At 64.6% G+C, this 18,267-nt stretch overlaps 3 protein-coding genes across 3 annotated transcripts; all 3 read left to right on the top strand.

Moving 5' to 3' along the window:
- Nucleotides 1-600: 600 nt before the first annotated feature.
- On the top strand, nt 601-11,430 carry LOC121336263 (uridine-cytidine kinase-like 1). The gene is made up of 15 exons (XM_041405264.1): nt 601-628; nt 994-1,242; nt 1,451-1,557; nt 1,742-1,912; nt 2,346-2,417; nt 2,655-2,844; nt 2,941-3,002; nt 3,366-3,382; nt 4,056-4,154; nt 9,565-9,658; nt 9,762-9,824; nt 9,915-10,037; nt 10,113-10,220; nt 10,295-10,451; nt 10,562-11,430. The coding sequence occupies exons 1-15, from the start codon at nt 601-603 to the stop codon at nt 10,633-10,635; spliced, it is 1,614 nt and encodes a 537-aa protein (XP_041261198.1). The 3' UTR covers nt 10,636-11,430.
- A 199-nt stretch (nt 11,431-11,629) lies between these two features.
- On the top strand, nt 11,630-13,733 carry DNAJC5G (DnaJ heat shock protein family (Hsp40) member C5 gamma). Its single transcript, XM_041405227.1, has 4 exons — nt 11,630-11,793; nt 12,034-12,247; nt 12,394-12,547; nt 13,164-13,733. Exons 1-4 carry the CDS (start codon nt 11,681-11,683, stop codon nt 13,220-13,222), a joined length of 540 nt encoding a protein of 179 aa, XP_041261161.1. The 5' UTR covers nt 11,630-11,680; the 3' UTR covers nt 13,223-13,733.
- Nucleotides 13,734-13,878: 145 nt separating this feature from the next.
- Nucleotides 13,879-17,928, top strand: TRIM54 (tripartite motif containing 54). Its single transcript, XM_041405228.1, has 11 exons — nt 13,879-14,812; nt 15,290-15,460; nt 15,576-15,577; nt 15,716-15,887; nt 15,964-16,059; nt 16,177-16,410; nt 16,608-16,630; nt 16,720-16,844; nt 17,155-17,256; nt 17,395-17,433; nt 17,622-17,928. Exons 1-11 carry the CDS (start codon nt 14,645-14,647, stop codon nt 17,630-17,632), a joined length of 1,143 nt encoding a protein of 380 aa, XP_041261162.1. The 5' UTR covers nt 13,879-14,644; the 3' UTR covers nt 17,633-17,928.
- The last annotated feature ends 339 nt before the right edge of the window (nt 17,929-18,267 follow it).

The raw sequence follows: 18,267 nt of genomic DNA, 5'->3' as shown, positions 1-18,267 counted from the left end.
GCCCCCCCCCCCCCCCCCCCCCCCCCCTGCCGTGCCTCCGCCCCCGGCCGCCGGGCCCGCCCACGCGCGGGTGGCGGGGCGGTCCCGCCCGCGGTGCCGCCGCTCCGGGCCCCGGGAGGGGCCCCGCGGGGCTGCGGTCCGGTGGATCTCCGGGGCGCCGCTCCCACGGGAGAAGCTCCTCGGGACAGGGCTCAGCTCACCTCTTGTCCCCGGGCAGGCGGTGGCACAGCGGGTCCAGGACAGGACGGGAGCTGAGAGAAGCCGGCAGCGGCGGGGGTCGTGCCCGACCATTGGGATCACCTGCCGTGCCGAGGGGAGTGGGGGGACAGCGTCTGCCCGGGCTGCAGGGAGGATTTTGGGGCTGTTCCCCTGGGATCCTCGGAGAGCCGTGCTGGCAGCAGGGCTGGCTGAGCCCTGCCCTGGACGGGGCTGTGTGGCCGAGCCCAGCGGGTGTTCAGTAACCACCGGTGCGCCCCGGGCTTGGGGCTGAGCCCAGCCCCGTCTGTCGCCCCTTCGGGGACCCGGCGGCCGCGCAGAGCCCCCTCAGCGCGGTGACCGGTGACACCGACCGTGCTGCTCCGTGGGGCGGAGAGATTCAGGATGGGCTGCGGAGACGGGGGGCAGGAACGTGGGGAGGGTCAGCACGGGGCAGGGCCGGGTCCTGACCGGGGAGGAACAACCTCAGGACGGGCTGGGAAGCAGCTCCGCACGAAAGGCTCCAGGGGTCCTGGGAGACACACAGCAGACGGTGAACCGACAACGCACCCTTGGCGTGCCCTGGACACCACCCCGCGCCGCCGGGCTCGGAGCTGTCCCTGGGCTGTCCCCATGAAACAGGGGGCTCCAGTCAGGGGCGGGGGCTCCACCGGGGCGGGCTCTCGGCCGAGGCGGGGTTACAGCCAGGGGCGGGGCCTGTCCCCGGGCCGTGTGCAGCACGTCCTGTCCCGGCAGCCCCCGCGGCCGCGCGCGGCGATGGCGGCGGTCGGTGCTGAGGAGCGGCGGGGAGCGGCGGGGCCGGAGCGCGGCCACAGCTCCGCGGCCACAGCTCCGGCCCCGGGCCGCTGGGCTCGCTGCTCAGCCGGCTGCCGCTGGCGCCCTCCCCGGCCCCGCGGCGCCGCACCGCCAGCCAGTGCAAGCCGGAGCCGCCGCTGCTGCGCACCAGCAAACGGACTATCTACACGGCCGGGCGGCCGCCGTGGTACAGCGAGACCGGCGCGCCCGTAGATGAGGCCTTTGTCATCGGTGAGCGGCGGCACGGGGCCGGGGGGGGATGGAGATGGAGCCAGACGGGCCGGGGAGGGGATGGAGGCCGGGCCGGGGCCGGGGCCGGGCTGCGGTCGGAAATGGTGGGACGAGGCCCCGAGGGACGGCCAAGGAGGGGCTGGGGCTGGGACCGGGCCGGGGCCGTGACGGATCCGGGCCGGGGCGGTGCCCCCGCCGCTCCCCGCAGGCCTGTGCGGCGGCAGCGCCTCGGGCAAAACCACGGTGGCGACGCGGATCATCGAGGCGCTGGACGTGCCCTGGGTCGTGCTGCTCTCCATGGACTCCTTCTACAAGGTGCGGGACGGGGTCCGGTGCGACGCTCGCCGTTCCGGTGTACCGCTGGGCGCTGCCGGTGCTCGGGGTGCAGGGACCGGGCGCGGCACTGAGCAGGGCTGGTGCCTGTGGGTGCCGGGATCCGGCACTGGGTGCTGGGTGTCCCGGTGTCCGGCACGGCGCTGAGCGCTGCCGGCGCCTGCAGGTGCTGGATGAGGGGCAGCAGGCGCTGGCAGCCCGCAGCGACTACAACTTCGACCACCCCGATGCCTTTGACTTCGAGCTGCTCGTCAATGTCCTGCGCAAGCTCAAGAAGGGCAAGAGCGTGAAGGTGCCGGTGTACGACTTCACCACACACAGCCGGCGCCGCGAGTGGGTGGGTGCCACGGGGGCCAGGGAAAGGGGAATTGCCAGGGTCCTGGGAAAGGGGAACGCCTCTGGACCCTCCAGGGCCTGGGGGGCTAAAGGGAGGGGACAGCTGGGGGTCATCAGGAGCTGGGGACTCATTCGGGGGAGACTGGGTGGATGTGCAAACAGGGCAGTGCTGATACGAGGAAGGGACTCAGTGTGGAGAGGTGCTGGGAGGATAGGCTTGGGATCTAGAGCAAGATTCAGGGTCTGTCCTGGCCTGGAGCATCATGCACGGGGATCAACTATGGCTCCAAGGCATTGGGTGCTGCAGGGCAGTTATGGGGAGCCCCAGCAGAGTGGTGAGACCCCAGGGGGGTCAGTGCCCTGTCTGTGTCAGTGCTGGTGGTGCAGTGGCACGTGAGAGAAACGGGACAAACCCAGCTCCTGTCTGCCTCCAGAAAACAGTGTATGGGGCCAACGTCATCGTGTTCGAAGGGATCCTGGCCTTCGCCAACAAGGAGCTGCTCAAGGTATCGCTGCCTCAGGTGGCTGCTGGCCCAGAGGGGATGTGCTGCAGCAGGACAGGTGCTGGCCCTGGGTGCCACTGCAGCAGGGGGGCTGTGGAGGGAGAGGTCTCCACACTTGCTGGGGGGCTGTCAGAGGCCTCAGGGGAGGTGATGCCAGGTACCGCTGCGGGATAGTGGAGGGGAGTAACGCAGGTATGATGAGAGCTGCATAGGGGGTGCTCACCCCTCCCAGTTTTCCAGCTCCTGGACATGAAAGTGTTTGTGGACACGGACTCCGACATCCGCCTGGTGCGGCGGCTGCAGCGCGACATCATGGAGCGCGGGCGCGACGTCGCGGGCGTCATCAAGCAGTACAACAAGTTTGTGAAGCCAGCCTTCGAGCAGTACATCGAGCCCACCGTGCAGGTTGCCGACATCGTGGTGCCCAGGGGTGAGGCCAGAGCTGACCCTGGCGTGGGGAGCGGGTGTTGTGGGGCAGGGGTGGGTTCAGCGTCCGCCCCACCTGCCTCCTCTGCTCCGCCCTCAGGTGGGGAAAACTTCGTGGCTCTGGACCTCATTGTGCAGCATGTGCACAGCCAGCTGGAAAAGGTGAGCCAGGGCTGAGGGGGAGAAGGGTCTTGCATGCAGAGGGCAGGATGTGACCTCACCCAGACTCTTGGAGCGCCTGGGGGCCTCTTGACATGGAGCCAGGGCTGAGGGGGAGAAGGGTCTTGCATGCAGAGGGCAGGATGTGACCTCACCCAGACCTGTGCTCTTGGAGCACCTGGGGGCCTCTTGACATCACCTCTCTTCTCAAAAGGCCCCAGCATGGTGCTTGGGGGAGCAGATCTGTGAAGTGGGCACTGGGGAGGAGGGTGGGGAGCCACCTGGGCTGTTGTGGTGGCTGTGAGTGACTGACAGGGTGTCCTTCCTGTTCCCCTATGCTGCGCCGGTGACCTCTGCACCACCCAGCGGGAGATTACAGTCAGGTACGTGGGACCCACCGCTGCAGAGGAGCCTGTTCTGGGTTGGGGGGCTGCTGGCACCCACTCGATTCCGGGTCTTGCTGCCTCCGTGTCCCTGCTGGCAGAGCTTTGCTGAGGTGCCTGAGCGTAGCTGCTCCTCCCCAGTGCTGCAGGGGCTGTGGCAGCTCCTTAGGGCCTGTCTGGCTGCAGCTCTGGGCTCTGTGTGACACATCCCACACTGTGGCTGATGCATGTGGCCAGCTCCCTGCCCTGGCAGGAGCAGGGCTCCTGTCCTGGCTGCTGAGTTACCCTGGGCTGTTCACTTCTGTGGGAGGAGTGCCCTGCATGGTCCCTGTTCCTGGCAGCTCTTGTCCCCTTTGAGCAGGACAGCTCCCAGGGTGCAGGGGAATGTCCTGCCCTGCAGAGCTGCAGCTCCTGGTGCTGCAGAGGCTGCAGCAGCCGTGTGTGTGGTCTGGGGGGTTCACCCCAGTCTTCTTGGGTAGCCCAGCTCTGGGGTCTCATGCCTGGTATCAGACTTGGGGCGATCTTCAGGATCCAGGCGGGAAGGCCAAGCACGGTGCTGACCTTCCAGAGGGGTTTTTCTGGAGCCTTCCTTTGGCAGGGCCGTGTCCCTCCAAGGGCCCAGGGCTGTGGGTGTGCGTGTGCTGCACAGCTCTGAGCCCCCTCCTCCCTGCAGGGCAGCCCTGGCCTCCGCCCACCAAGGACAGCCCCTGCCAAAGACTCTGAGCGTCCTGGAGAGCACGCCGCAGGTGCGGGGCATGCACACCATCATCAGGTACATCCCTGCTCTGGGCCCTGCTCTGGGCTGCTTGGTGGGATCGTGCCACAAGGCCCGGTGTGCCCCTGGGACTGTAGTCGTGGGGGTTGGCCTGGAGCAGAATAGCTGAATGGAGCTGGCCCTGGCCCCGTGGGCATTTGTCTGGTGACCAAACCTCTGCACATCTGCACGTTTGGGTGATTCCTGAGCCAAAGGCAGGCTTTTCCTGCAATGGGAGGGGACTTCTTTCCTCACTGGAGCACAGCTGGAGCAGCTGGTGGCAGGGAGCAAAGTACCCTTTGCCCCTCTCCTGGGGCACTTGGGTTTAGAGCTAGCTGGGCAGCTGCTTCTATGGCTTCACCACTCCTGATCTTTTCTTTCCCCTCTGATGCTCCTTTTTTCCAGGTGACAGTCACATCAGGTAGTGAAGGGTCAGGGGCTGAGGCCTTTGGGATTACAGAGAGGTTCATTTGTTTTTGCAGCTGCAGAACCTGGCAGCCCCAGGTGTGTTTCTCCACAGCAGAGAGGGGATGTTGAGCTCAGTCAGGTCCTCCTATGCCTCTCATGCTGTGGCTGCTATGGCACCTGTGTGTTGGTTTGGAAGGTGTCAGCTCATGTCCTTGTGAGATACCTGGAGAGGACTGAGTGCACTTTCAGTAAGCTTGCAGAGGAAACCAAGTGGGGTGGGATGTGGATCTGCTTTAGAAAAGGAAGGCTCTGCAGAAGCATTGGGACAGTCTGGATCGATGTGCTGAGACCAGCGGTGTGAGGGTCAACAAGGCCAAGTGCTCAGGTCACAACAGCCCCATGAAGCACCCCAGGATGGGGTAGAGGGGCTGGTGAGCAGTGGCTCAACACAAGCCCAGGTGGGCAAGTGGCCAGTGGCACCTGGGCTGTCCCATCTGGGCACTGCTGGGGCACCTCCAGTCTTGGGGACAGTTCTGGGCCCCTCCTGATAAGAGAGACATTGAGGGTGTGTGCCCAGGGCAGGGAATTTAGCTGGGGAAGGGAATGGAGCCCCAGGAGAGGCTGAGGGAGCTAGGAAGGGAATGGAGCCCCAGGAGAGGCTGAGGGAGCTGGAAAGGGGCTCAGCCTGGAGAAAAGGAGGCTCAGGGGGCACCTTCTCATTCTCTATAGCTTCCTGACAGGAGGATGCAGGCAGGTGAGGGTCAGGCTCTGCTCCCGTGGAAAAAGGGACAGGACAAAAGGAAGCTGCCTCAGGCTGCTCCAGAGGAGATTTAGGTTGGATATTGGGAGCAGTTTCTTCATGGAAAGGATTTTCCAGCCTCAGCACAGCTGCTCCAGGTCTCAGGGGGCACCTTCTCATTCTCTATAGCTTCCTGACAGGAGGATGCAGGCAGGTGAGGGTCAGGCTCTGCTCCCATGGAAAAAGGGACAGGACAAAAGGAAGCTGCCTCAGGCTGCTCCAGAGGAGATTTAGGTTGGATATTGGGAGCAGTTTCTTCATGGAAAGGATTTTCCAGCCTCAGCACAGCTGCTGCAGGTAGTGATGGAGTCCCCATCCCTGCTGGAATTTAGAAACCACGTGGATGTGGCACTTGAGGGTGTTGGCCAGTGGTGGCCTTGGCAGTGCTGGGGGAGGAGCTGAACTTGATCTCAAAGGGCTTTTCCAACCCAAACAATTTATGGTGTTCTGATACTCATGGCCACATACAGGCTGGGCACCTCCTTTCCTTGTGCTGACTCCTCCTGTGGAAGCACAGGCTCCAAGGCAGTAGGACAGGTGATGTGGCACCTGAGGTGTGCCAGGCAGAGCCCTGTGCCCGTGTCCCTCCCCCACCCCCGGGCTGTGGCTCCGCCTTTGTACCACAAGTGCTTGATGACCTTAATCCAGAGGCTCAGGGCTGTGCTGGGCTGCTTGGGGGTGGGTTGGCTTTGCCTGGGGCTGCAGGGCTTTGCCACCACTGGCCTCACGTGGCTGATGCCATGCAGGAGCAGGGCCAGGGGTGCTGGGGAGGCAGCTGAGCCCATTCCACATGGTGTGTAAGAAATGCCACACTTCAGAGGAGCATCGGCTCAGCCTGTCAGCTGCTCCCTGGACTCCTGCTGGGCCAGTGCCTTTCCCAAACCTCTGAGCTGAGGAGCTCTGCTGGCTGTCTGTGCCAGGGCACAGCAAGGCAGCATGTGTTTCTGGTGAGACTTGGTGGCACTTGTTGGCTTCTGTGTCACTTGGGCATGGCGTGGGGCTGTTGCTGGTCACCACATGTCACCCTCTACTCCTGAGTGCTGCTTTTGCCTGCTGCCCTTCTCTTGGGCTCTCAGAGAGCTCCAGGCTGGTGAGACTCAAACACACCTTTAGCCACATTTCCTGCGCCTCCATGTGCAGTTGTTGCATCTTAGCAGATCTGTCTCTCGTCTTTATTAATGTATTTCATATTTAGACTCATGTGTTTATTATATTTTATCAGTGAAACAACCTCACAACTATGAGTTCTACAGTCTTTCATTAGCAAAACACAAAATAGCTAATTGTCTTTTGTTACAAAGTCTTTGAAGACTAAACTGTCTAATTAAAAAATAACACTTAGATTATTTTCTTTTAACCTAATAACTAATCTCTCAAAGCCTACAACACAGACTTTTCTGTCTAATTACAAAACATCACCCAATCCTATGAAAAAGAAAGAAGAAAAAGGTGAAAAAGAACAACTTACTTCTGCCCTAAAACCTCCATCTTACTTCATTTCTATATTCTGAAACCCCAAACTCTTTAAGTTTTCCACCCTGTAATATTACACACTTCTAGCCAGCTACACACTCTAATCCTAGTGCTATTAATTAATTTTAGAAGTCTTCTCCACAACCTCAAGTCAAATACAGTACTGTCTTACAAGTCTGCCTTTCAGCACAGAAAATTTAGAATTGCCAGCATCTGAAGTTCCAGCATGATGCAGTGGTTTGGGTGGGAGGGACCTTTGGAGGCTGCCTAGCTCAACCCCTGGCATCAGCAGGGACCCTTCCCCTGCACCAGGCTGCAGCTCTGCAGGGCTCCCACAGCACAGCCCTTCTGGGTGCCTGGACGTGTCCAGCCCAGCAGCACCACTGCAGAGCTGTGAGCCACATTCTGCTCCCTCCTGGTCCTGTCTGGTGCTTCCCAGAGCAGCTCTCTGGGATGTCAGTCCTGTGTGCTAGCCAGCACCATTCCCTGTGGCTCCACTCCTCAGGCTCCCCCGTCTGTCTGCTGGGATGGGAGGGTGTTGCTGGCAGCACATGAGCATCGGCGTGGCAGATCAGGCTGGCAGCTGGGGGAAGCACTTTCTAGAGCAATTTTCTGCTCTTGTGGAGAGACAGAAACTGAAAATGAGTCCCCCACTGGAATAGCTGCAGTTTGAGTCGTGAGGCTGAGAATAGATGGAGTATGAAGGATGCAGTGTCAGGATGAGCAGGACTGGTACCCATTGCCAGAGGGCACGTTGCATGAGATACTGGGCAGGAGTGCTTCCCTGAGGGTGGGGAGGCTCTGCTCAGGTTGCCCAGGATCGCTGGTTGCCCCAAGGGCAGGCTGGACAGGGTTTGGGGGAACCTGGTCTAATAGAAGGTGTGACTGCCCATGGCAGGGCCATGGGACAAGGTGACCTTTAAGGTCCCTCCCAACACAAACCATTCTGGCATTCTGTAACCCATTCATGCCCAGGTACAGGTGCCTGGCTGTACCAGCTGCCTCTCAGCTGCAGACAGTCCAGTTCATGCACAGAGCTGGTGCTGTGATCAGGCCCAGGCAGATGCTCCTGGTCCCTCTGTCATCTCCTGAGCATGCTAGGGAAGGCTGAGCTTGTCAGGAGCACCAGCTGCAGGCTCCCAGTGTGCTGAGGTTCATCTGCCTCCTCTGTGGATAGGAGCGGTGTGTTTCCTCAGGCTTCCCCCAGGCAGTGATGCTGTGGGGTGAGGGGCACAGCGATGTCCCCCCATCGTGCTCTGCCAGCTGAGGGGGTGGCATGGTGGCACTGATGGGTCCTGGTAAGCTGCTGCTGCCCAGCATGTGCGGGCTGCCCTCCCTGGCACAGCCCTTCCCCGTGCCCTGCTGGTGCCCTGGGCAGGGAGAAGCTTCATGGTTGTGTCTGCACTGGGGTTCCCCAGGGGTTCCCCATCCCCTGAGGAACCTGCCTCTGTGGGAGCAGTGTGGGGCCTGTCCCACCCCGCCGGGGGCCAGCACAGCCAGGTGGGTCTCAGTGGGGACAGCTGGCTGGGACAGGACAGGCTGCAGGGGAGGCAGGGAGGCTGCTGGCTCGTGCTGCTGCCAGGCTGCTGTGGGTGGATGTGTGGGTGCAGCCCACCTGTGCGTGCTTGCTGACAGCTCGCTCTGGGAGCTGTAGACAGGGTCTTCCAGACCAGAACTGGCTTTTTTGCCTTCCCTGGGGGTGCTGGCTGTGCCCAGGGGTTTGGGGATGTCTGTGTGCCGTGGTCACTGCAGATGTCAGCTGTGAGTGACCCTGGAATGGCTGCAGGAGCACACGAGGACAGCAGTGACTGCTCGTCCTCCTCCGAGCGCCTCAGTGGGGGTGTCTGTCATCCACCGAGGTGTAAGGAATGGCAGATGATGTCTTAAAATACGGAGTAAAAATATTCAGTATCATTCTGCCTCTTCAGGAGTGTTGCCAGCTCAGCTTCTTCCATCTGGGAACGGGCAGGTGTCTGTGGGATTTCTTTGTCTTCATGTTCCCCACAAGGCTGGTGGCCAGGTTATTCCCAGTAGGAAAAGTTGTCTACTTTCCCTCTGCTGTGGGGTTAGTGCCCTGCATGCAGGGCTGGCTTTTCCCCCTCTGGGGGATGGGAGAGGCTTTCTGGGAATTGCAGCTCCATGGCAGCTTTGTTCTGGTTTGTGTTTGTTGTACATCTCAGTGCCTTGAGTACATCAGAGCTGTGAAAAGGGCATGGTGGGTATTTCAGAGTCACCTGGTTCTTAGCAGTGCTTTGTCCCTGACTTGGGACGTAGAGGGGGGATCTGGGGACATGTTCAACTCTTTTCTGTCACCCAGCGTGCCCAGCCATGGTGCACTATGTCCCCTTCCACAGCGGGGTCCTAGCCTGTCCTGGCTCTGCTCCTGTTCTGCCCGGGGCTCCCAACACTCACCCGCTGCTCCTGAGTTTGTGCTGCCCCATGGCTGATGGTCCTGCCTGACCTGTTCCTACTCCCCATTCTCCCAGCTCTCTCTGGTGTCTGTAAGTGGTGTTGCACCTCCCTCCCAGGGTAGCTAAGCCACTCTCTTGCCTCTGTAGTCCTGTCTAAGAAGCTGAGGTCTCAGTGAGCACCGCAGTGCTGGAGATCACTAACTGTGTCACTCCAAGAGTGCTCTGGTTCCCACAGACTGGGGCTGCTGTCCATGCTGGTTGGCCCCTGGAGCCCCACGTGTGGTCTGCAGGGACGGCAGGGGCTCTGTTCCTACCTCAACTGTGTCATCCCTCCCAGGAACAAGGACACGACCAGGGACGAATTTATCTTCTACTCCAAGCGCCTGATGCGGCTGCTGATTGAACATGCCTTGTCCTTCCTGCCCCTGAAGGTGAGTGCCTGCTCCTGGGTGTAGCCACAGCCCCACCCCATCTCCCCTCCTGGGTGCCCCCAGTCCCAGGGGTCTGGCCCACTCTGTGCTCCCCTTTCTGCAGTCGGTCACGGTGGAGACGCCCCAGGGCACCATGTACGAGGGGAAGCGGTTCCACAGGCAGCGGGTGAGGCACGACCCCTGCTCCCCGTGAGAGCACGGCTCCTGGCTCAGCACGCACTAGGAGCACCCAGCACGTGTCCTGCCCCTTTCCCAGATCACCGGCGTGTCCATCCTGCGGGCAGGTGAGACCATGGAGCAGGCCCTGACCGCCGTCTGCAAGGACATCCGCCTGGGCAAGATCCTCATCCAGACCAACCTGGACACGGGGGAGCCTGAGGTGAGTCCTGCTGCAGCCCGGCACACACAGCCGTGCGCCGCTGGCACCTCACCCACCCCTTCCTTCCCTCCCCAGCTGCACTACCTGCGCCTGCCCAAGGAGATCAGCGAGGACTACGTCATCCTGATGGACAGCACGGTGTCCACGGGGGCCGCGGCCATGATGGCTGTGCGCGTGCTGCTGGTGAGCGCCGCGCCGCGGGTGGGGCAGGGCGCCCTCGGGGCCCAGCTGGGCTCTCACGTCTCCCTGTGCCGCAGGACCACGACGTGCAGGAGGACAGGATCTTCCTGCTGTCGCTGCTGATGGCGGAGATGGGGGTGCACTCCGTGGCCTACGCCTTTCCCCGCGTGCGCATCATCACCACGGCCGTGGACAAGCGGGTCAACGAGGAGTTCCACATCATCCCGGGCATCGGTGAGGGGGACCAGGGTGTGCTGCACCTCGTGGCTGGGGCCAGCAAGCCTGGCCAGGACTGTGGTGGGGCTGCTGCTGCCGCCCCTTCACTTTGTCCCTTTCTCTGCCAGGTAACTTTGGAGACAGATACTTCGGCACCGATGGCCCCTCGGCCTGGTGTGAGAGCGACAGCATGGACTGCTGAGCTGGCTGGCCACAGGACCACGGGCTAGGCTGGCTGCAGGGCTGGCCCCCATCCCTGCCCCCGGGAGAGGCCCCGAGCTGCCAGCTGTGCCCACCTGCCAGCCCCTGGCTCTCCGGACCTGCGCGACAAGCTGCTGCTGCTGCTGGTGTCCCTCTGCCCCTAAGGACCAATCCTCCCCAGGGAGGAGGAGAAGAGAGGGATGGCCTCTCCTGCGGACCACGGAGAGGGGATATTTAGGGACATTCCTTGCTCCCAGAGCCCTGCCTCTGGGCCTGGGCCAGCCGTGCCTCCAGAGGGAGTGGTGGTCTCCCTGCGGCTGTGCCTGAGGGGGTGCTCACCTGCTACCCAGGGGAAGAGGGGGATGGGGGTCCGGGCTAGCTCCATGCCTGGAACTGTATTTATTTCTATTTATTGTGGGCAGCCCCCAGCTCCAGTGGGACCCTCTGACATCAGGGACTGGACCCCAGGGATCCACCCTGTCCCTGCCAATCCACACTCCATCCCCGGTCCCAGGAGCTGGGGGTTGGCATGGGGCTGCCTTCCCGGTGCTGTCTCATCCCCGGTGCGCAGAGTGCTGCCGGTGCCCGGGGAGTGGTGAGGTGTCCCCGGTGCTGCCCTTGTTGCTCAGGTTCTTTTTCCAAAGGGCAGCGGCAGCCTTGCCCCCCCGCCCCCGCCCCCGGTGGCAGCAGGAGGGTCCGGGGGCGGGGGGTCTGTCCCCGCAGCCCGCGCTGTCCCGGGCCCGGCCGTGCCCCCCACCCCTCGCCACCGTTTTGTACCAATAAAGGAGCAGCGCGATGCCCGTGTGCCGCCTCCTGCTGCCGCCGCACCGGGGTCGGGCGGTCCCTGGGGCCGGGCCGTGCCCTGCACCGGGTGTACCGGGTGGCGCCGGCCGGGCCGTGCCCTGTACCGGGTGTCACCGCCCAGGCCGTGCCCCGTACCGGGTGTCACCGGCCGGGCCGTGCCCCGTACCGGGTGTCGCCGGCCTGTACAGGCCCGTGGCGGTCGCTGCCGCGTCCCGTCCGACCCCGCGACCCTCGGCGCGGCCATGGCGGAGCCCCCGCGGCCGCAGCGGAAGCTGTCCCGGGTCGGGGAGAGCCTGTACCGCGTGCTGGGACTGCAGAAGGGCAGCTCCCCCGAGGAGATCAAGAAGGCCTATCGGTACGGGGGGGGCCGGCGGGGGCCGCGGGTCGTCCTGGGCGCCCAGGCGTGAGGGTCCGTCCCGCCGGCGCGGCCGGGACCTCGTCCGGATGGTCCTGGTGCCGTCCCGGCGGCCAGGGCCGGTTCCGGGCAGCGGGGCTGTGACCCCGTGCCGGGGTCCCGGCTCCGTGCGGGGGTGTGGGCTGTCCCGGGCGGTGGGACTGTGACCCCGTGCCGGGGGTCCCCCCGCTGCACCCGCAGGAAGCTGGCTCTCAAGTACCACCCGGACAAGAACCCCGATGACCCAGCGGCAGCCGAGCGCTTCAAGGAGATCAACAGCGCCCACGCCACGCTCAGCGACGCGGACAAGCGCCGCCTGTACGACCAGTACGGCTCCCTCGGCCTCTACGTGGCCGAGCAGTTCGGCGACGATGCCGTGCGGCACTACTTCCTCATGTCCAAGTGGTGGTTCCAGGTGAGCCCGGCATCAGGTGGGGCCGGCGGGTCGGGTGAGCTCAGCGGCTTGCCGTGCTGGCAGGCTGGTGTTTGAGCGGGCTCTCGGGGCTGGTGTGATGAGGCAGGCACTCAGGTGAGCTCACTGCACGTCTGTCCCTGGCACAGGCACTGCTGCTGTGCTGCGGAGCCCTCACCTGCTGCTGCTGCTGCTGCTGCTGTTTCTTCTGCTGCGGGACATGCTGCCAACCCAAGGAGGATGAGTCCTACAAGTACGTGGACCCCAAGGACCTGGAGGCACAGATGCGTGCAGAGGACAGCGGTAAGTCAGGCGGGAGCCTGGCAGCTGGGAGCACCTGTGTTAGCTTTGGGGGGGCTCTGGGGTGTCCCCATGTCCCATCTTGCGGGAGCCTGGCAGCTGGGAGCACCTGTGTTAGCTTTGGGGTGTCCCCATGTCCCATCTCGTGTGGGGGACAGAGTTCTGGCTCAGGTCATGGGTTGGTTTTAGCCATTGCTCTTAGCTCTTACTTCCAGCCAGCTCTTGGTGCTTCCTGTGTGGGCCAGGGCTGGTGACAGTGACAGAGGGAGCCGCTGCATGGGCCATGGGTACACCTTCTCCTTCCCACTGGACAAAGGCCCCCTGAACAGGCTTGAAGCTTAGAGACCCTGGGGCCTGAGCCCTTTGGGGCACAGAGCACGGGAAGAGCAGCTGTGCTCCGGGCCAGCTGTGTTCCCTGGCACTGGCTGTACTGGTGTCAGTGGGGCTGGGTGACTCCTGCAGGTTCCCGTGGGGTCAGGGCACTCCCACTGGTCTCTGCACTGGCCAGGGCTGTGGGGGCTTTGGGCTGTGGGAGCCCTCGAGGCAGTGTTGTGAGGTTGCTGCTCACTGGCACCACAGGGTGGGGCTGAGGCACTGATCTGCCGCTCTTCCTTTCCAGATCCTCAGGGCCCCGTTGTAGCGCAGCCGCCGCCGGCCGGCACCAGGAGCGATGCCTGAGGCCGGCCCCGTCCCCCGGCTCCCCCACGGCTGGGGCAGGGATCCTCCTTTGGGACTGTCACTTTCTGGGACCACGGTCCCGCCCCTCGGGCTGGCTCATCAGCCTCGCGAGGGATAGAATCTCAGGTTAATTTGGCCAGCATCAATGCACAGGCTCCTGGGCCCCTGCTCGAGCTCCAGGGCAATGCCCCGGTGTCCCAGCACTGGTGGTGGCAGTGGCCTGGAGCCCGTGCTGCTGTGGCCCCCTTGAGTGCCTTGCCCGTGCCCGGTGGGGCACTGAGCAGCAGGCACGAGCAGAGATGCTCCGGGCGAGCTCTGTAGCTCTCAGTCCGAGACCATTAGCACTGTAACCTCGGGGCTGGGCTGAGCCCGCCCCTCCTCAGCCCTCCCTGTGCGTGCTGGGTGCCAAACGCTGCTGTGGGGCTGGGGTGCTCCTGTGCGTGCCCCTTCCCTCTGCCCTCTGGGTTTGTCTGGGTTTTTGTGGGCACCATTAAAGGCCGACGGGAGGGGAGTGTGTGTGTGTGTGTGCGCCTGCTGTCCAGGGCTGCTGGAGCACTCGCAGCAGGATGTTCCTCTGCCTGGTGTTGCCCATGCTGGGGGCTGTTCCCGTGGATCCTGCGGGGTGCTGGACTAACCGGGGTGTGGAGTAGGAGGTCACGCCCTGTGTGGAGTGGTCATGTCGAGTGGAGGGAATGTCACCTGTCTCCTGTCACCCACTGGTGGCATTGTGTGGCCCCTGCTGCTGGCTCTTGCAGGCTCTGCTCTTCCTGCTCCTTCTGCTGGTGTCCCGGAGCCCTGCTCGCCGCTGCCGGCACCTGCCCCGCTCCCGCCCCGCTCTCGGGGAGCCGTGGCCCTGCGGAGGGCCAGCACCGGCCGGGGTGGGACCGAGGGGGACGCAGGGAGCCGCTTGCTCGTTCTTCCCATCTCTGGTCACTGCCGCTGCCCGCAGCTGCATGGGCTCTGCCTCACTCCCTAAATATAGCCAGGGTGCCAGGGCGAGTGGGGATGGGGGTGTCCTGGCACCAGCCCCCCGCCCTGCTCTTCGGGGGGGCTGGCACTGTGGGATCTGCGGGACCCCAACCTCCGCAGCCCTGCAGAGCGGGGCACATTCTCCTCAGCGTGCTTGCCAGCCCTGCAGCCCCTGCTCCAGCCAGCCCTGGTCCCCCGGAGCCTCGGCCGCTCCTCCTCCCGGGCAGGGCACCAGCGGTCCCGGAACGTAGCCGGTGCCGGGCCCTGCCGGTGCCGAGGGGTGGGCAGGAGCGGTGACTCAGTGTCACCCGACGCCGCCGACAGCTGCGGCCCCGGCGGGGCGGGGGCGGCTAAAATTAGCGCCCGGGGCCGGGGCCGAAACAAAGCGGGCACCGGGCGGCCGGAGCGGAGCCGCGGGACAGAGCCGGGCCGGGCCGGGCCGGGACCGCGGCCATGAACTTCGCGGTAGGGCTGAAGCCGCTTCTGGCGGAGGCGCGGAGCATGGAGAGCCTGGAGAAGCAGCTCATCTGCCCCATCTGCCTGGAGATGTTCTCCAAGCCCGTGGTCATCCTGCCCTGCCAGCACAACCTCTGCCGCAAGTGCGCCAACGACGTCTTCCAGGTGGGAGCCGCCGGTGGGGCGGGGGGAGGCACCGGCACCTCGCTCCCCGGGACCCCGGTCCGGCGGGTGGTGGCCCCGTTATCCCGGGATCCCCGGCCAGCGAGGCGGAGGGGCGGGCGGCACCAGGAGCACCGGGATCGTCTTCGCAGGGGGGCCTGGTCTGGCACTGGCGCCGGGAATCCCGGCTCCCGGAGCAGCCGCTGGGAGCTCCGGTGGGCTGCGCTCGGTGCCGCTCCCGGCTGGCGGGGACGGTGAACGGGAATCGGGGGCCGTGTACGAGTCCTGCTTTTTGTCCACATCCGTGGCCGTGCTCTCGCCGGTCTCCATCTCTGTCTCCGTGCCCATGGCCGTGCCCGGGTCCGTGCCGGGGGGCTGTGGGGCGCAGATCCGCGGGGCGGGGGGTGCCGGGGTGCCGGTGTTCCGGGGCTGCCGGGGGTGCGGGCTGCCGCCGCCGTGACCCCTCGCGTACCCCCCCAGGCCTCCAACCCGCTGTGGCAGTCGCGGGGCTCCAGCGCGGTGCCGTCGGGCGGGCGGTTCCGATGCCCGTCCTGCCGGCACGAGGTGGTGCTGGACCGGCACGGGGTGTACGGATTGCAGCGGAACCTGCTCGTGGAGAACATCATCGACATGTGGGGGCGAGACATGCGGGTGACAGCGAGACCACCGAGAGGGCTGGGGTGGGATCCCAACAAGAACTGGGGAGTCATGGGGCCCATACAGGGCCAGGGAATATCCCTGGGGCTGCGGCTGTCTCCAGGGCCAGAGGTGATTCTGGTGCCAGCAGTGTCCCTGGGGCTGAAGGGTCCCTCGGGGCCAGCGGTGTCTCTGGGGCTGGGCAGGTCCCGGGGCTGCTGCTGTCTCTGAAGCTGGGGTGTCTCCCTGACTCCCCCAACCCCCGTGCAGACCCCTTCATGCCAAGGCTGAGCAGCACCTCATGTGCGAGGAGCACGAGGACGAGCGGATCAACATCTACTGCCTGCGCTGCGAGGCGCCCACCTGCTCCCTGTGCAAGGTGTTCGGGGCGCACAAGGACTGCGAGGTGGCCCCGCTGCCGGCCGTCTACCAGCGCCAGAAGGTGGGGGGCCCCCGGGGTCCCGGGGGGCCGGGGGTACCCCCACAGGCACCCTCACGCCCTGGCCCTCTGCACCCAGAGCGAGCTCAGCGATGGCATCGCCATGCTGGTGGCGGGGAACGACCGGATCCAGGCCATCATCACACAGATGGAGGAGATCTGCCACACCATCGAGGTTGGCACCAGGGCTCCGGCCCGGGGCCGTGCCGGCGGAGGGGGGTGGTGGGGCAGGGAGCGCCCAGCCCTGGGGCTGTGCTGGGGGCACACGGAGCAGCCCTGGTCCGTCCCGCAGGAGAACGGGCGGCGGCAGAAACAGCACCTGGGGCTGCGGTTCGACGCGCTCTACGGCATCCTGGAGGAGCGCAAGAAGGAGCTGCTGCAGAGCATCGCGGCCGAGCAGGAGGCCAAGCTGCAGCGGGTCCGCGGGCTCATCCGCCAGTACGGAGACCACCTGGAGGCCTCCTCCAAACTGGTGGAGTCAGCCATCCAGGCCATGGAGGAGCCCCAGATGGCCCTGTACCTGCAGGTGCTGCCAGGGGACGGGGGCTGGGACTGCCCAGGGGTGTGGTGGGGCCATGCTTCCCTGAGGGGCTGCTCACAGGGCTAAACAGGGGGCTGTGCTCAGCCAAAAGGATCTGTGGATCCCCCTGGGATGTGCAGGGGTGGACCTGTGGTGGGGGTGATGTCTAGAAGACTCTGATCCCCCCTCGCTTTCCTTCACAGCACTCCAAGGAACTCCTGAAAAAGTGAGTGGGGACTGTGGGGGGTAAAGGCCTTTGGCTTGTGGCCCTTTGGGGTTGGACCCTGCAGCTCCCGGGGAGTCTCTGCCCTGCAGGATCACAGACATGTCCAAGGCATCAATGAGCAGCCGCCCTGAGCCCGGCTATGAGAACATGGACCACTTCTCCATCAACGTGGACTACGTGGCTGAGATGCTGAGGACCATCGAGTTCCAGACAGGTGCCTGCCCTGGGGAAATTGCTCTGTCCCAAGGGGGCACTGGGACTGCCTGGGGTGCCCGGAGCCCCCCTCACCACATGGCCTGTGCGGGGGTCCCACGCAGGACTGGGGGTGTGACCCCCACCTGTAGCCCCACCCAGGGGCCCTGGAGGCTCAGTCCTGCCCCAGGCTCTCCCTGTTTCCCACACGGGGCTGGTCACATTCCTCCTGGGAACTTCCACCCTGGAGTGTCCTGCTTGTCACCTCCCTCCTGGCATGTCCCATAATGGGGAGGGAGGGAGGGTCCTGCCTGAGCTGTCCCTGCCCACAGAGCCACTGGGTGAGGATGAGGGGGATGGAGCTGGGGACGGCAGCGAGGCTGCAGTGGACGAGGACCGGCTGGACAGCCTGGAGGTGCCCGAAGCTGCTGAAGGTGAGAGTCTGCCATGACTGCCCAGGCCCGTGTCCAGGGCCAGCCTTTGGCTGTGCCATGGTCCCCGTGTGGCAGCTCGGGTCCTTCAGGGTGCCGGCACATCCCTGCCTCCATCTTGTTCCCTCTCTCCCTCTGCAGATGTGGGGCCGAGGCAGAAGCCAGCGAGCTCTCCCCATGGTGAGACCCTCAGGGGAGTGAGATGGGCATGGCCATGGGGTGCCGTGGGGCAGAGGAGACCTCTTGGGAGTGGGGATGAGGGTGTGGAGGGGCAGGTCACACCTCAGGCTGCCCCCAGGCCATCCCTGTCTCCCTGCTGCAGGGACAGGGCAGGGGGTCCCGGGGTCACAGGCTGCTTTTCCACACAGGTCAGCACTGAAGTGAAGCCGTGGGGTAAGGCTGGATGCCCTCAGCTCTGCCTGTCCCTGTCACACCCGGCTATGCCTGTCCCTGTCATCCTGCCCTGGCTGTGGCCATCCCCGGCACTCCCAGGCGAGCTCCATCCCTGCTGCTGGAATTCCCTGATGGGCGCTGCCCCTCTCCAGCATTAAAAGTGTGTGAGGACACATTCTCCCTCTCCAACATTAAAAGTGTGTGAGGACACGTTCTCCCTCTCCAGCATTAAAAGCGTGTGAGGACACATTCTCCCTCTCCAACATTAAAAGTGTGTGAGGACACGTTCTCCCGTGTGCTGTGTGGGTGGGCTGGCGGCCAGGGCTGCCCCAGAGCTGCTCTGCCCCGGCCCCACAGGGTCTAGCCCAGCGCAGCCCCTGCCCCATCACCCCAGCAGTGCCCCTAGGTAGGGGCTGAGACCCCGGAGCCCCAGTGCAAGGCGGGCTGTGAGCCCCGGGCCCCCTGAGTGCGGCTCTGCCCCTGCCCGCAGCCCCTCCGGGGGGCGAGGACCCTCAGGTGCCCCTCCTGCCAGCCCCGCCCGGGGTCTGGTCCCCCGGGAGCTCGGAGCAGACACGGCGGGGATGAGCTGGCTGGGTACACACGCAGCCCCGCGGCGCTGCC

This window comes from Onychostruthus taczanowskii, unplaced genomic scaffold (assembly GCF_017590055.1).
Source record: "Onychostruthus taczanowskii isolate IOZ18803 unplaced genomic scaffold, ASM1759005v1 scaffold227, whole genome shotgun sequence".
Taxonomy (NCBI): Eukaryota; Metazoa; Chordata; class Aves; order Passeriformes; family Passeridae; genus Onychostruthus; species Onychostruthus taczanowskii.
Note: the sequence above shows the minus strand (reverse complement) of the source record. Positions and strands in the feature narration are given on the sequence as shown.

Bases quoted from the DNA above. Each gene is read 5' to 3' on its own strand.
- LOC121336263 (XM_041405264.1), top strand. From the start codon at position 601: ATGGGCTGCGGAGACGGGGGGCAGGAAC. The intron at 2,418-2,654 runs GTATCGCTGCCT...CCAGTTTTCCAG, and splicing joins CCAACAAGGAGCTGCTCAAG to CTCCTGGACATGAAAGTGTT. The intron at 2,845-2,940 runs GTGAGGCCAGAG...CTCCGCCCTCAG, and splicing joins CGACATCGTGGTGCCCAGGG to GTGGGGAAAACTTCGTGGCT.
- TRIM54 (XM_041405228.1), top strand. From the start codon at position 14,645: ATGAACTTCGCGGTAGGGCTGAAGCCGCTTCTGGCGGAGGCGCGGAGC. The intron at 16,060-16,176 runs GTTGGCACCAGG...TCCGTCCCGCAG, and splicing joins AGATCTGCCACACCATCGAG to GAGAACGGGCGGCGGCAGAA. The intron at 16,631-16,719 runs GTGAGTGGGGAC...TCTGCCCTGCAG, and splicing joins TCCAAGGAACTCCTGAAAAA to GATCACAGACATGTCCAAGG.
- DNAJC5G (XM_041405227.1), top strand. From the start codon at position 11,681: ATGGCGGAGCCCCCGCGGCCGCAGCGGAAGCTGTCCCGGGTCGGGGAG. The intron at 11,794-12,033 runs GTACGGGGGGGG...CTGCACCCGCAG, and splicing joins GAGATCAAGAAGGCCTATCG to GAAGCTGGCTCTCAAGTACC. The intron at 12,248-12,393 runs GTGAGCCCGGCA...TCCCTGGCACAG, and splicing joins TGTCCAAGTGGTGGTTCCAG to GCACTGCTGCTGTGCTGCGG.